This window comes from Rhinolophus sinicus, linkage group LG04 (assembly GCF_036562045.2).
Source record: "Rhinolophus sinicus isolate RSC01 linkage group LG04, ASM3656204v1, whole genome shotgun sequence".
Classification (NCBI taxonomy): domain Eukaryota; kingdom Metazoa; phylum Chordata; class Mammalia; order Chiroptera; family Rhinolophidae; genus Rhinolophus; species Rhinolophus sinicus.
Genome location: NC_133754.1, coordinates 170,579,415 through 170,591,650, shown reverse-complemented (window position 1 = coordinate 170,591,650; position 12,236 = coordinate 170,579,415). Strand labels below are relative to the sequence as shown.

General features: G+C 37.0%; 2 protein-coding genes across 6 annotated transcripts in view; both read left to right on the top strand.

The window, feature by feature from the left end:
• The window catches only part of ZFP37 (ZFP37 zinc finger protein), a 57,778-nt gene that overhangs the window by 37,367 nt on the left and 8,175 nt on the right, over positions 1 to 12,236 (top strand). The gene's annotated exons all lie outside the window — the stretch shown is intronic.
• The window catches only part of LOC141571171 (KRAB domain-containing protein 4-like), a 35,214-nt gene that overhangs the window by 18,264 nt on the left and 4,714 nt on the right, over positions 1 to 12,236 (top strand). Inside the window, exons 5-7 of one of the 5 annotated variants that reach the window (XR_012495898.1) lie at positions 398 to 520; positions 1,389 to 1,510; positions 1,812 to 3,455. The exons of 1 other annotated variant lie outside the window; for it this stretch is intronic. Coding sequence is in view for 1 of the 4 variants with exons in the window: in XM_074330849.1 (XP_074186950.1) it covers positions 398 to 414 (17 nt within the window). In the remaining 3 variants the exon portion in view is untranslated. Of the gene's footprint in view, positions 1 to 397; positions 1,369 to 1,388; positions 3,456 to 12,236 lie in introns of those variants that run through there. 3 more of the 5 variants (XR_012495897.1, XR_012495896.1, XM_074330849.1) reach the window with 3 other exon arrangements.

Here is a 12,236-nt window from a genome sequence, read left to right as displayed (position 1 = left end):
AAAACTAATTAAAGAAGAGAATGCTCACAGCCCTATGACAAAGAAATTATAATTTGAAATCATCCATAAAAGAACAATCCAGGTCTTCATGGCTTCACTGCTTCCATTCTGTCAAATTAAAGAAAAAATAATATTAATCCTACTTGAAAACTTTCAGAAAGTAGAGGACAATGAACATTTTCAAATTCATCATACTGGATTAGTTTTATCCTGAAACCAAAACCAGACAGTATAAAGGAAATCATAAGCCAATATCCATGATGACTATAGGTGTAAAAATTCTTTAAAAATTTGTATATTGAATCCAACAATACATAAAAAGTGAAATGTGTCCTGATTAATTGGAATTTATTCCAGTAATGCTAATTTTTATTTAAACATCTGATTATCAATCCAGGTAATTCACCATGTTAAAAGAATGAAGGGGAAAATGCCCATGATCATCTCCATAGACAGAAAAACCATTTAACAAAATTCAGCATCCATTTATGATGAAAACTCAACAAGCAAGCAACAGATGGTAACTTCTACCTCTAAAATTTTTATGATTAGTCCTTTCAAAACTTATAGCAGAGAACTTAACCAAGATTGGACTCCAGAGGGCCTGTGGGAGGAGCTCTCACACCCTATGTTGGTTGCAAAGCCCTACTGGAAGAAAGTTCTAAGGTTACAACAGTGCTATGGTTATGATATCCCCTCCCCTTATATTCTTCCCCCTGTAAAAGAACTTCCTACTTTTCCTTGCTGCACTTTTGTGCACATGGCTCACCATGTCTGCATATACCAATTGCAGTCCTTTTTCTAGAATAAATCCTTTTTGCTGATAGAATACCTAGTCAACTGTTTGGTCAACACTGCTTTCTACATAACATCAGAAACAAAGCAAAAATATCTGTTCTCATTTTTATTCAAAAAAGTAATAGAAGCCCTGCCCACTGTAGTAGAAGGAAAAAAAAAAAAAGAAAGGCATAGAAATTGGGAAGAAAGAAGTAAAAGTTTCTTTATTCACAGTAAATGTGATTTTATACATAGAAAATCCTTTAAAAAATCTACAAATATTAACTAATGTAAAAATGAATTTTGCAAGGCCCAGAATAAAAGGCCAACATACAAAAAGATTGTATTTCTGCATATTAACAACCAAACATTGAAAAGTGAAATTTCAGAATCCATTTACAATAACATCGTAAACCATAAAAACTGAGGAATAAATTAACCAAATATGGGCACTGAAAACTGCAAAATATTGCTGAGAGAAATTTTAAAACTAAATAAATGGAGAGATCAATTATTTTCATGGATTGCAATACCCAATAATGTTGTCATTTTTCCCCACATTGATTTACTCATTTCTAATTAGAGACCCAACAGGCTTTTTTTTTTTAAAGAATAGCTTGATGAGCAGATTCCAAACGTATGTCTTATATGGAAATGCAAAAACTTAGAAGAGCCAAATAATTTGGAAAATGAACAAACTCGAAGGACTTGCACTGCCAGATTTCAACTCAGGGTAAGTATTGGCCTAGTGTAGGTGTAAAGACAGTGTGGTATTGGCCTAAGCATAGATTTAGATCAATGGAATAGAGAGAAGAGAATGTCCAGAAATATACCTACACATACATGGTCAATGGATTTTTTAATAAACTTTTTTTGGGGGAATAATTTTAGATTTTAAAAAGTTGCAAAGGTAGTAGAGAGTTCCCATACACCTCTCAGCCAGTTTCCCCTAATGTTCACATCTTACATTACCATAGTAAATGGTAATCTATTCCAGGCTTTATTTGAATTTCGCTATCCTTTTTCTATTCCAGAATTGAGTCCAGGATATTATATAGCGTTTAGTTATCATGTCTCTTTAGTCTCCTCTGGTTTGTGACAGTGTCGAGAGTTTTTAAAATTACTCCACAATATTGCTGCCTTTCCATCCATTTTGTGTGGCTAAGTGGCCTGCAGGGACCTTGAACTGACACCAGCCCCTTCCTAGAGTGTGTGCCCAAGATAACAGCCCACAGAGTCACAAGTAAGTGTAAGATCCTGTTCTGTTGTGATAAGCAGTCTTTCCTCCCTCCCTTCTCCTTCCCCTTGTAGCCCCTTAGGTAAGACCCCCAGAGCTTACCAAAACCCCACTTTTAACATTTGAATTGATCAATCCAGCTTTAGTCCAATAACCCCAAAGCACTCCACCCTCAGACCCTTATAAAGGCATAAGCTTCAGGTCTTGCAGCTCACTCTGCTTGTATCTTGTCTTGACCACCCTGTGTGGCCCCTAGAGGACTTCCTCTAGAACCTCTGAGTAGTAAACTTCTCTATTCACTTTCTCCTGTTATCTTTGCTGAACCTTGGCTCACCATCCCACATCCAGGGCCTACTTAACAAATTTTAATGTAACAAAAATCACATAATAGATAGCTTCTTAGTCTTTCCTTGATCTTCATAATCTTGACTGTTTTGAGAAGTATTTTTTCAGGTATTTTGTAGAATTTCCCTCACATTTTTTTTTTTTTTTAGCCATTCTAGGAGTTGTGAAGTGGTATCCCATTGTGGTTTTAATTTTCATTTCCCTAATTTTAGTGATGCTGAGCATCTTTACATCTGCTTATTGGCAAATTGTTTCCTTTGGTGAAAGTTCCAAATCTTATGCTCATTTTTAAAAATCAAATTATTCATCTTTTTATTATGGAGTAGTAATAGTTCCTTCTGTGTTCTGGATACAAGTACCCTATCAGATATATTTTGCAAAAGTTTTCTCCTAGTCTGTGGTTTTTTCACTTTCTAAGCAGTCTGTTTAAAGAAGAAAAGTGTTTAATTTTCATAGGTACAATTATCAATTTATCCTTTTGTGGTTTGTGCTTTTTGTATCCTCTTTAAGAAATCTTTGCCTAAAGTCACAAAGATTATTTTCTGGTTTCTTCTAGATATTTTGTAGCTTTAGCTCTTACATTTATGTGTAAGAGACCTATTCAGTTTTAATATGCTTGCAAATTAAAGTTGAGGCATGTTTTTTGTGTATGGATGTACAACTGGTCTGCACCAGTTTTTCAGAAAGATTATCCATCTTTATTGAATTATATTGATACCTCTTTCAGAAATTAAATATATATGTGTATATATATTTGATTTTCTTTTTTCCATTGATACTTACATCGATGCTTATCACATTATCTTTATTAAGTCTTGAAATCAACTTTGTTCTTTTTTCAGAATTCTTATGACTATTCTAGATCCCTTGCATTTCCACATCATTTTAGAATCAGCTTGCCAATTTTTACAAAGAAAATTGAAGGGATTTGATTGAGATTTTATTGGACCTATAAATCAATTTGGAGATAATTAACATCTTAGCAAGTTGAATTTTCCTTTCCACAAGTATGATATATCTGTTTATTTAGATCTTATTTAATTTCTTTCAGTGTTTTGTGGTATTCAATGTACAGGCCTTATGCATGTTTTGTTAAAATTTCTCTAATAACTTCATATGTTTAGGTTACTACTGTAAATGGTGTTTTATTTTCATTTCAATTCCAAATTTTCATTGTTTATATATAAAATACAATTATTTACTGTACTACTTGTTTAACCTTACTAAATTCACTTACTGAATTTATTTGGGATTTTTGGAGATTCCTTAGGATCTTGTATGTGTAAATTTTCTATGTGCAAATAAAAACTAGTTTTATTTACTCCTTTCTAATTTGTATGCCTTTAAAAACTTTTTTCTTGTCCTATCACACATTACACTGGCTAGTACATATAACAATGTTTAATAAAAGTGAGAAGAATGGACCTCTGCTTTTTTCTGAGTCTTAGGAAGAAAGCATTCAGTTTTCACCATAAAAGATAATGTTAGCACTAAGATTTTTTGTAAATGCCCCTTATTGATTTCAGAAATTCCCTTCTATTCCTAGTATCTAAGAGGTTTTGTTTTGATTTGTTTTTCATGAATAGATATTAAATTCTGTTAAATGCTTTTTCTACATCTGTAGATATGAGTGTATGATTTTTCCTTTTTGTTCTGTTAATATTCAGTTTTATTTCTTGATTTAAATGTTAATTCAATTTTACATTCCTGAGGCAAACCCTATTTGTTCATGGTATGTTATTATTTTTACATATTACTGTACTAGTCACACTTCTCAAGTACCCTGGTTCTAAACTCCTTGGCCTCCCTGATGTCTGATTTTTCTCCTTTATTCAGTGAACCATTGGAGTGAGTCTATTTGAGATATTCCTCCTTGAGGATTTATCCTGGAGACTTCCTCCAGGTTGTAAACTGGGGCAGTGATAGAGCTTATCTCATTAGTTTTTCTCTTTTCTTAAGGATCACAATTCTGTGCTATCTGATATTCAATGTTTGAAATTCAATGTTTTATATGTTTTGTCCAGTTTTCTAGTTGTTTAAGGAAGAGGATAAGTCTGCTCTCTTATTCCATCATGGATGGTTGTGGAATTCTTTTCTCCACCCCCCCCCACCCCTAATAGGTCTTTTAAAAATAGAGTTGTCACGTTTATTTTCAACTTCATCTCAAAATGAAAATGCAAAAAATGGTCCAAAATTTCTTGGCAAAATACATTTACAGAAGAATTTCCCTACCTGATAAACTTATTTAGAAAGCTATAATAAAGTATTATGTTATTGGCACAGGAGTACAAAATGGACAGCCAAATGTATATGTATATAAATATTTGGCATTTCAAATCTGAAGCCATAAAAGTGAGATCGATAGATTTGAATAAATAAATAAAAATATTCAAAGTTAGAAAAATAAGAGACAGACTTGGGGAGAAATATGTGCAATGCATACGGAAAATATATTAATATTCAGAATATAGCAAAAGTTTCTATAAATAAAACAACTATAACCTATTTAAAAGAAAAAAAATTAAATGATAAAACAAGAAATTGACCAAATAAAACATGAATGATACCTAACTTTACTAGTAATCAAGGAAACAAATAAGATGAAGAAGACATCAGATAGACAAAAATCATTTTTCAAATTGATATATAAGTCAGGTCCCAGTCAGGTAAACAGAACCTATGCCACAGAGTTCAATAGAGGGACTTTAATACAGAGAAGTTGTTGTGAAGGTGTAAAGATACCTAAAAAGTGCAAGAGGACAATGAGACACACCAAACATTAGCAATAGTAGGCCCTTTCATGATGCCAGAGAATGAATATGTCCTCCCAAAATTCACATGTTGAAACCTAATCCCCAATGTGATGGTACTTAGAGATGGGGCCTTTGGGAGGTGATTAGGTCATGAGGCCAGAATCCTCATAAATGGGATTAGTATCCTTATAAAAGATACCTTAATTGTATGTGTAAATTTTCTGTTTGCAAATAAAAACTAGTTTTATTTACTCCTTTCTAATTTATATGACTTGAAAAACTTTAAGAGCTCCTTTTCCCCTTCCACCAAGTGAGGACTTGGAATAAGAGGGCTTGTCTATGAGCCAGAAAGTGGGCCCTCACTAGACAAGTACTATATCTCCTGGCACCTTAATTTTGGACTTCCCAGCCTCCAGAATGAGAAATTCTGTTTATAGCCAGCCAGTCTATGGTATGTATCCTGTTACAAGAGCCCACATGGAGTAAGATAGGAGCACTGCTGGTGAGGGGATAAATCATTACTGCCTTTAGAAAGATAGTTTGACAATATCTAAAATGCGTTAGTCCTCTGTGATTTTGCCCTACCAAATAAGGGTGTGAATAAAGATCTAGCTATAAGCATATTTATTTAATATTTGTTTATAATAGCAAAACTGGAAACAATATGCTACTATTGAAATATTTTATTTAGACTTGGTTTGATGGAAAACTATGCTACCATTACAATAATAATGAAGAATATTTAAAGTCATGAAAGAAAATTTACAAAAAATTAAGTTAAAAAGCATTTTCAATACATTACATTGCTCTACTTTTAATTTTAAAGTATATAGTACATATTCAAGCATATATAATTATATAACATATTTATGCATAGAAATACCCTAGATATTAAAATAAATATCGTGGGTATCTTAAGAGTGGGCTTTTATCTGATTTTAATTTTGTTATTTTTCCTTATTTTTATTTTCTGCAATTCATACATATTCTTTCTATAGATAAAAGGTATGTACATTCACTGTTAATTAAATTCAATTGTTGGATTTTTTCCTCAAGAATAGATGTAGAGGAGGGCACAAATTTATCTACAAGGACTCATCAAAGCACTATTTTTGGTAGCATTAAGGTGAAAATAACCTAAATTCCTAACAGAAACACATAAATGCTAGAAAAAAATTTTTACCCCCCCATCCTCACACACGAAGTCATGTTGAAGAATGAAGCTATCAGATTGTCACACACGAAGTCATGTTGAAGAATGAAGCTATCAGATTGATTTTTAGAATGCTATTTATACACCACGGCGTCAATGATTCTCTCTTTGTTATGGAATTCCGTCTAGTTTGGATTTTTTTGAGGTCCTCTTTTGCTTGTCTGTTGAATAAAAGGTTATCTATAAATCATCTATTGATATCTTGTTATCATGGATAGGCGTTACGTTTGTGTAAGGGAAAAAATTAAACGAAAAACTTGCATCTCTTTGGATTCGTATTTGTCTACAACAAGGAAAAAAAAGCTTTTATTTTCTTTTCCTTTAAATAACAAAAGAGCAACTCGCATTTGCAACTCGCAATATGACGGAAGGCAACTCAGTAGCGGGTAGGAGACGCTGCTCCCGCCGCTCTGTCTTTGCAGTGCACGCTGGGAAATGTAGTTCCAGGCGGTCGCTTGCGCAGGCGCACTTCCTGGTTTGCGGGGCTCTGGATGCCCTGACAGTATCCTTTTTCCGTGGAGATGGTGAGTTTGTTCTTTCCCTGACTCCTGCACAAGAGGGCGAGGGAGCTGGGGAAGGAGCTCCGTTCAGGACTGCCCCAACCTCGGGGATGGGGCGGGGCGAGAGGGGCCTGAGAGAGTGCATTGGCCGGGCTTGGAGGCGACGGGGGAGGAGCGGGGGAAGAAAGGCGGAGATTAGGAGACCGGGGTTGGGGTTTGGTTCGCGTTGGAGTGAAGTGTGGAGTGGTAACCTGAATCCCGTATCCCGATTTGTTCAGGCATATGGCTCTTCCTGGATTAGGGGCAGGCAGAGTCCTGGCTGTGCATCCCCAGCTTTAAGGGTTAGGGTTTGGGCTGTAACTTCTGGGTTGGGGGGCGGGGAGAGTACCAGGACAGTGCTTGGGGCTTTTGGGCCTTTGGCTGTGGTGGGATCAGTCGGGCAGATACTCAAAGGGGAGGAGTCGCCACTCCAGACCTTGGCAGGGAATTGCAGAAAAACTGATCTAGGAACTTACTGGCCCTAGAATTTAGGTCTCCTAATGTCCAGTTCTTTTGCCTTTCCTCTTAAACGCACGTCCTCTAGAAGTAACTGTTTGTTTTGTTTTGTTGGTGAGTTTCTGATGCCTCTTCTATAAAGAGCTGTGGAATTGGTTCTTTACTTTCTGTGGGCTGTGAAGAACAGTCGATCTTTATTCTTTGACATGGCATTTGTGAGTGCACTTTGAAAATCTTAAAATGCTTTACATGTGTTATTTATGATTTTTATTAATAGACATGGAGGGGGCTGGTGTACTCGATGTCACCCATCATGGGAGGGACAGATCTTTACAGTTAACCCTGTATCTGGATCTCCAGATTGGCGCTGTGTCCCTGAACACTGCGGTGACCGTAGAGACAGGGTCAGAGCTCCAGACAGCAATGTCCATGGCCTTTCCCTTTGTACTTTGCAGGGAAGGAATCTGTTCCTAGATTCATTCAGACCTTAGTTTTAGGGAGAGTGTGGGTTACAGCCAGGTAGTCAGAGAGGGTTTCCATAAAGACAATAATCCTGATCTCTCAAGGCCCCTTCTCTTTTACAGCTCTGCCTTCCCAGGTCTCTACTTGGTTAGGTAAGATGGCATTAGAAGGGAGGACCTGACCATTGGCTCCTGACTACATTGTCTTTGTTGAGGAAAAGTTTTCAAGGCATTTGTACCCTAAGCTAGGTTTAATTTCTAAAGTTACCACCTGAAGTTTGAAAAATCACATGTAGTTAAATATCCCTTGAAAATGTCTTAAATTGCTCATAATTTATATGTACATGTTACATGTGTACAACAACTATGCAGTAACATATGTATAAATGTACCCAAATATGTTCTAAACCAGCTGTCCCCAGATTATTTATTGAATTTCCATCTTTCCCCAAATATGTGAAATGCTATCTTTATCATATATTAAATCCCTATAAAAGAAAGGACCTCCTATTAGAATCTTTATTCTTTTTTATTGTTCGTTCTGTTACCCTTGTGTCAGTCCTATTTAATTAACATAGCTGTGTAATACGTATTTATTGGCATCTAATATGGACAAATCCCTTCTCATCCTCATCTTTTTTCAAAAAACATTGATTAACTTGGGGGGCATATTAGTTTCATAGTGCTGCTGTGACAAAGTACCCAAAGTACCACAAACTGGGTGACCTTATTGTCTCACAGTTCTAGAGGTCAGAAATCTGAAATCCAGGAGTCAGCAGGGCCATGCTGCCTCTGAAACCTGTAGCTTCTGGTGGTTTGCCCACAGTCTTGGACATTCCTTGGTTTACAGCTGCATAACTTTAATCTCTGCTTTCACTGTCACATGGTCTTCACCGGGTGTGTCTCTTTGTCATCCCATGACCACCTTATAAGGCCACCAGTCATACTGGATTAGGGTCCCACCCTGCTCCAGTATAACTTCATTTTAACCTAGCCGGACAATCAGCTCTAATGAAGTATAACGCAGGTTATATGCAGGAAATAATATCCCTATTTCCAAATAAGGTCATATTCTGAGGTACTGGGGATAGGACTTCAACATATTATTGGGGGGGGGCTGGCACACTCAACTCACAACAGGAAAGAACTAGCGTCTTTAAAATATTGAATCTTTTCACTCAAAAACAGATTTGTCAGTTGATTCTCAACAACAGAATTGCTGTTTTGAAGTTACTGTGCCTGTTTTTTAGACTGCTTTTAAGATTGTTCTCTTTGTCTCTGACTTTCAGAAGTTTGACTTTGATATCCTGGGTGTGCTTTTCTTTGTATTATGCTTTCTTAGGGTTTGGGGGCTTCCTAAATCTATGAGTCATCAGTTGGGAAAATCTTCCATCCTATTTCCTTCAAATATTATATCATTACTGCTCTCTCATCTTGTTTTGAGGCTCCAGTTATATTTATGGTTAGACATTTTGAGTAAGTCTCATAGGTCTCTTTTGCTCTAATCCTTTTTTATAAGAGATAACCTTATATGAAAATATATATGAAAAGAACTATATAAACTGTGTAATCAGGAAGTAAAACATAAAACAAGACTAAATGGTGCTCAAAAGAAAAACAAGAGTTGTGGGAAAATAGTTGAGGTAAACAGATTAACTGAAATGTAATGAGGTATCTTTTTGTTTTTATTGGTAAACTTTTTATTTTAGAAGCGTTCTTGATTTGCAGAAAAATTACAAAGATGATACAGAAAGTTCCCATATATCCCATAGCCAGTTTTCCTTATTATGATTTATGACAAGAAATACATATTTGGCCTTAGTCCTGGTTTCTGACACAGAGCTCCTAAAACTCTTGAAATTTCCTAAGTGATGACAGCAATAAAAATTGTCTTTTGTTTTGTTAATGAGGTGACTTTTGGCCTTCGCTTAAGATGGGGCTGGTTGCCAGGAGAACCAACCATATGATTAGAGGGTTGGAACTTTTAGTCCCATCCCCCTGACCTCCTGGGAGGGAGAGGGGCTGGAGGTTGAGTTCAATCCTCAATGTCCAATGATTGAATCAGTCGTGTCCACTTAATGAAGCCTCCAAAAAAACCTAAAAGGATGGGGTTTGGAGAGCTTCTGGGTTAGTGAACAGTGGAGATTTGGGGAGAGTGGCGGGCTCACAGAGGGCATGGAATCTTCGTGCTCTTTCCCCATACCTTACCCTATGCATCTCTTCTATCTGGCTATTCCTGAGTAATATCCTTTTATAATAAACCAGTAAGCTGGTAAGTAATATGTTTCTTTGAGTTCTGTGAGCCACTCTATCAAATGAATTGAACCCAAGGAGGAGGTCCTGGGAACCTCTGATTTATAGCTAGTCTGTGAGAAGTGCAGGTGTTACCGGGGAGCAAGCCCTTCTCAGCGCGGTGTCCGGATTCTTGCCAGGTTCTTGGCATCTCGAGCAAAGAATTGAACGAGACACAGTAGGACAGTGGTGAAAGAGCTGTATAGTACCGTGTTGCCCCAAAATAAGACCTAGCCGGACAATCAGCTCTAATACATCTTTTGGAGCAAAAATTAATATAAGACCCAGTCTTATTTTACTATAAGACTGGGTCAGAATAGAATAGAATAGAATAGAATAGAGTAGAGTAGAGTAGAGTAGAGTAGAGTAGAGTAGAGTAGAATAGAATAGAATACTGGGTCTTATATTAATTTTTGCTCCAAAAGAGCATTAGAGCTAATTGTCCGGCTAGGTCTTATTTTCGGGGAAACATGGTAGAAGTGAAAGTACACTCCAAAGAGTTGGGAGCAGGCAGAAGGGAGTGGCTCAAGGGCCCCGACTAACGAGGCCTTGGTGGTTTTTATCCTTTTTTTTTCTTTTTTCTTTACAGTGGGTTACTCCTCCCTAATTGTGGGGGTATTTGATTGATACCTGTGATTGACAAGAGGCTATTACCCTATTACCTCATCTTTTTATATTGCACAGGTGTGAGTGACTGGTCTAATCTAGTTAGGTATTTTGTATTCTTTAGCTTCCTTGTAATGGCTAATGGTTATGGGCAAGTTTGGGCGGAGAGGGGAGGTCTTTTGGGCAGTTATTTCCCATAGACTATGTTGGATGTGCAGGAATGTTACCTGACTTATCCAGGCATCTCGGAGATCCAATTCCTCTCTCTAACTGCCTGTCTTGTGTCCCCCTTGAGAGACGTGATCCCCATAAATCTCTGTGGGAAGTTGAGGGACAGGAGACCTCTTTTTCTGTATCTGCTTCCTGCTGAATGTGACCATTGTCCCTGCCTAGTAGGGATTCATGGGACTCTCACCCTGTCTGATTTTAGATGCGGGAAAGGGGTCTCAAGATCCGCCTGGAGGACCACGTTGACCTCTGTGGTTGGGATGTGCTGGAAGTCTTGGTGGGGCATCACTTGTATCCTAATGGCCCCTAGATAAGGAGAGATAGATTTTAGTTAATAGAGTTAAAAGTGTTGCCCCTAGAAGCAGGATTCAAAGCCATCTACGCAGGGTGACTGTGTGATGAAAAGTTTGTTCAGCTTCATGGAGCCTGTGGCCTTTCTTCTGGTTTAACTGTCTTTTAGTTGTTGTTCACCCGAGAGCTAGGCCTGGAAAGAATGCTGTGCTACAATGACTATAATCAACAAGCATAAATGACAAGTTTTAGGGTAATTATCTAAAGCCGGGGGTAGGAGATTTCTATGATTCAGGTTAAAAACAATCTGTTTATGAGTAAGAAACTGATTTGAAAAATGATTATAACCAGGGGCTAGGGAGCTAAGACACTAGGGGAAAGGAGACTCCCTTTCGTTTGGCCCATATCACAGGTGGTAACCTGGGCTTACTACTGCCTTCTGAAGGAGGGGTGGGGAAATCTGTGGGTCTGAGCCTATAATCTGTGGAATCTGATGCTCACTTTGGGTAAATAGTATCAGAATTGAATTGAATTGTAGCTGGTTGGTGGTTTGGGAATCTCTGCCCCCTCCCGCACCCCCGCACACACTGGAATTTGTCTCAGAACCTTTACCATAAAATTAAAATCTTACAGTAGTTTGGTATATTTGTCACAACTGCTGAACCCAAGGTAGATTATTATTATTAACTAAAGTCTGTATTTTATTCAAGTAGTTTTTACCTGATGTCTTTTTTTCTGGACCAAGATCCTATCAAGATATTATGTTGCATTTAGTCATCATGTCTCCTTAGGCTCCTCTTGGCTATGACATTTTCTAATCCTTTTACAAATTATCATTCTTTGTTTTTAACCTCTGTGCTTCATTTTGGGTATTTTTATTGCTCTGTCTTTCTGTTAGTCCAATCTTTTGTTATACTCATCTGACTGAGTTGTTCATTTCAAATATTCTGTTCTAAATGCTTATTTGATTCCTGTTGGTTGATTCCAAATTACTGTTGAAATTTGCCATCCTTCTATTTGTCTGTCCTTCTGTTTTGT